This window comes from Rhinopithecus bieti, unplaced genomic scaffold (genome assembly GCF_001698545.2).
Source record: "Rhinopithecus bieti isolate Rb0 unplaced genomic scaffold, ASM169854v2 scaffold_30402, whole genome shotgun sequence".
Taxonomy (NCBI): Eukaryota; Metazoa; Chordata; class Mammalia; order Primates; family Cercopithecidae; genus Rhinopithecus; species Rhinopithecus bieti.
Window position 1 is genome coordinate 1 of NW_016813002.1, and position 759 is coordinate 759.

The 759-nt window shown below is 54.5% G+C and overlaps 1 protein-coding gene across 1 annotated transcript in view; it reads right to left on the reverse strand.

Annotated features, from left to right (window-relative positions):
* Positions 1 to 173: 173 nt before the first annotated feature.
* Positions 174 to 759, reverse strand: part of LOC108512249 (myosin-3-like) — an 8,157-nt gene continuing 7,571 nt past the window's right edge. Inside the window, 3 exon segments of the mRNA XM_017847435.1 lie at positions 174 to 428; positions 511 to 566; positions 569 to 613. Of these exon segments, the coding sequence (XP_017702924.1) occupies positions 273 to 428; positions 511 to 566; positions 569 to 613 (257 nt within the window). The 3' untranslated portion in view covers positions 174 to 272.

The following is a 759-nucleotide window of genomic DNA, read 5'->3' on the forward strand; positions in this document are numbered from 1 at the left end:
ATGATCCACCGGCCTCGGCCTCTCAAAGTGCTGGGATTACAGGCACGAGCCACCATGCCCGGCCTAATTTTCTTTTAGCAGAGATGGGGTTTCACCATGTTGGCCATGCTGGTCTCCAACTCCCGACCTCCCAACCCAGGTGATCTGGCCCCTCAGCCTCCCAAAGTGCTGGGATTGCAGGTGTGAGCCACCGTGCCTGACTGGATTAATTGCTTTCAAAAGCAGCACCAAATGACCTCAGCGGATCAGCCACTGCTCTGGTTTGCGGCCTGTCACACTGATTTTGTACCTTCTGTGCCGTCTGGTTCGGCCTGCTCCTCTCGCTGCTTCTGCTTAAACTTCATGTTCCCGTAGTGCATCACGGCTCCCGTCAGCTTGTAGAGCCCAGATTTCTCTTCCGGGGTGAAGCCCAGGATGTCAATGGCGCTCTGGCATGGAAAGGGCAGCACGTCAGCCCGTTGGCCCCGGTGATGGAGGGGAACACCCACGCCTTCTGTTGGTTCCACTTACATCTGTAGCCAGCAGCTCCTCCGCATCGTCTATGCTGGCCACGAGGATCTCCCCTGGCTGATGAACGGGTAGTCGTAAGGGTTGGTCGTAATAAGCAGCAGCTCTGAAATGACGAATTGTACCAGGAGGTCACGCAGATGCAAAGAAACCCCCCCCCCCCCAGTGGGTATTTTGAGCTCCTGCACCCTGGGCTGGAACTTTTACTGCTGGATCCCAAATTGAACTTAACATTTAAAATCTTTTTTTTTT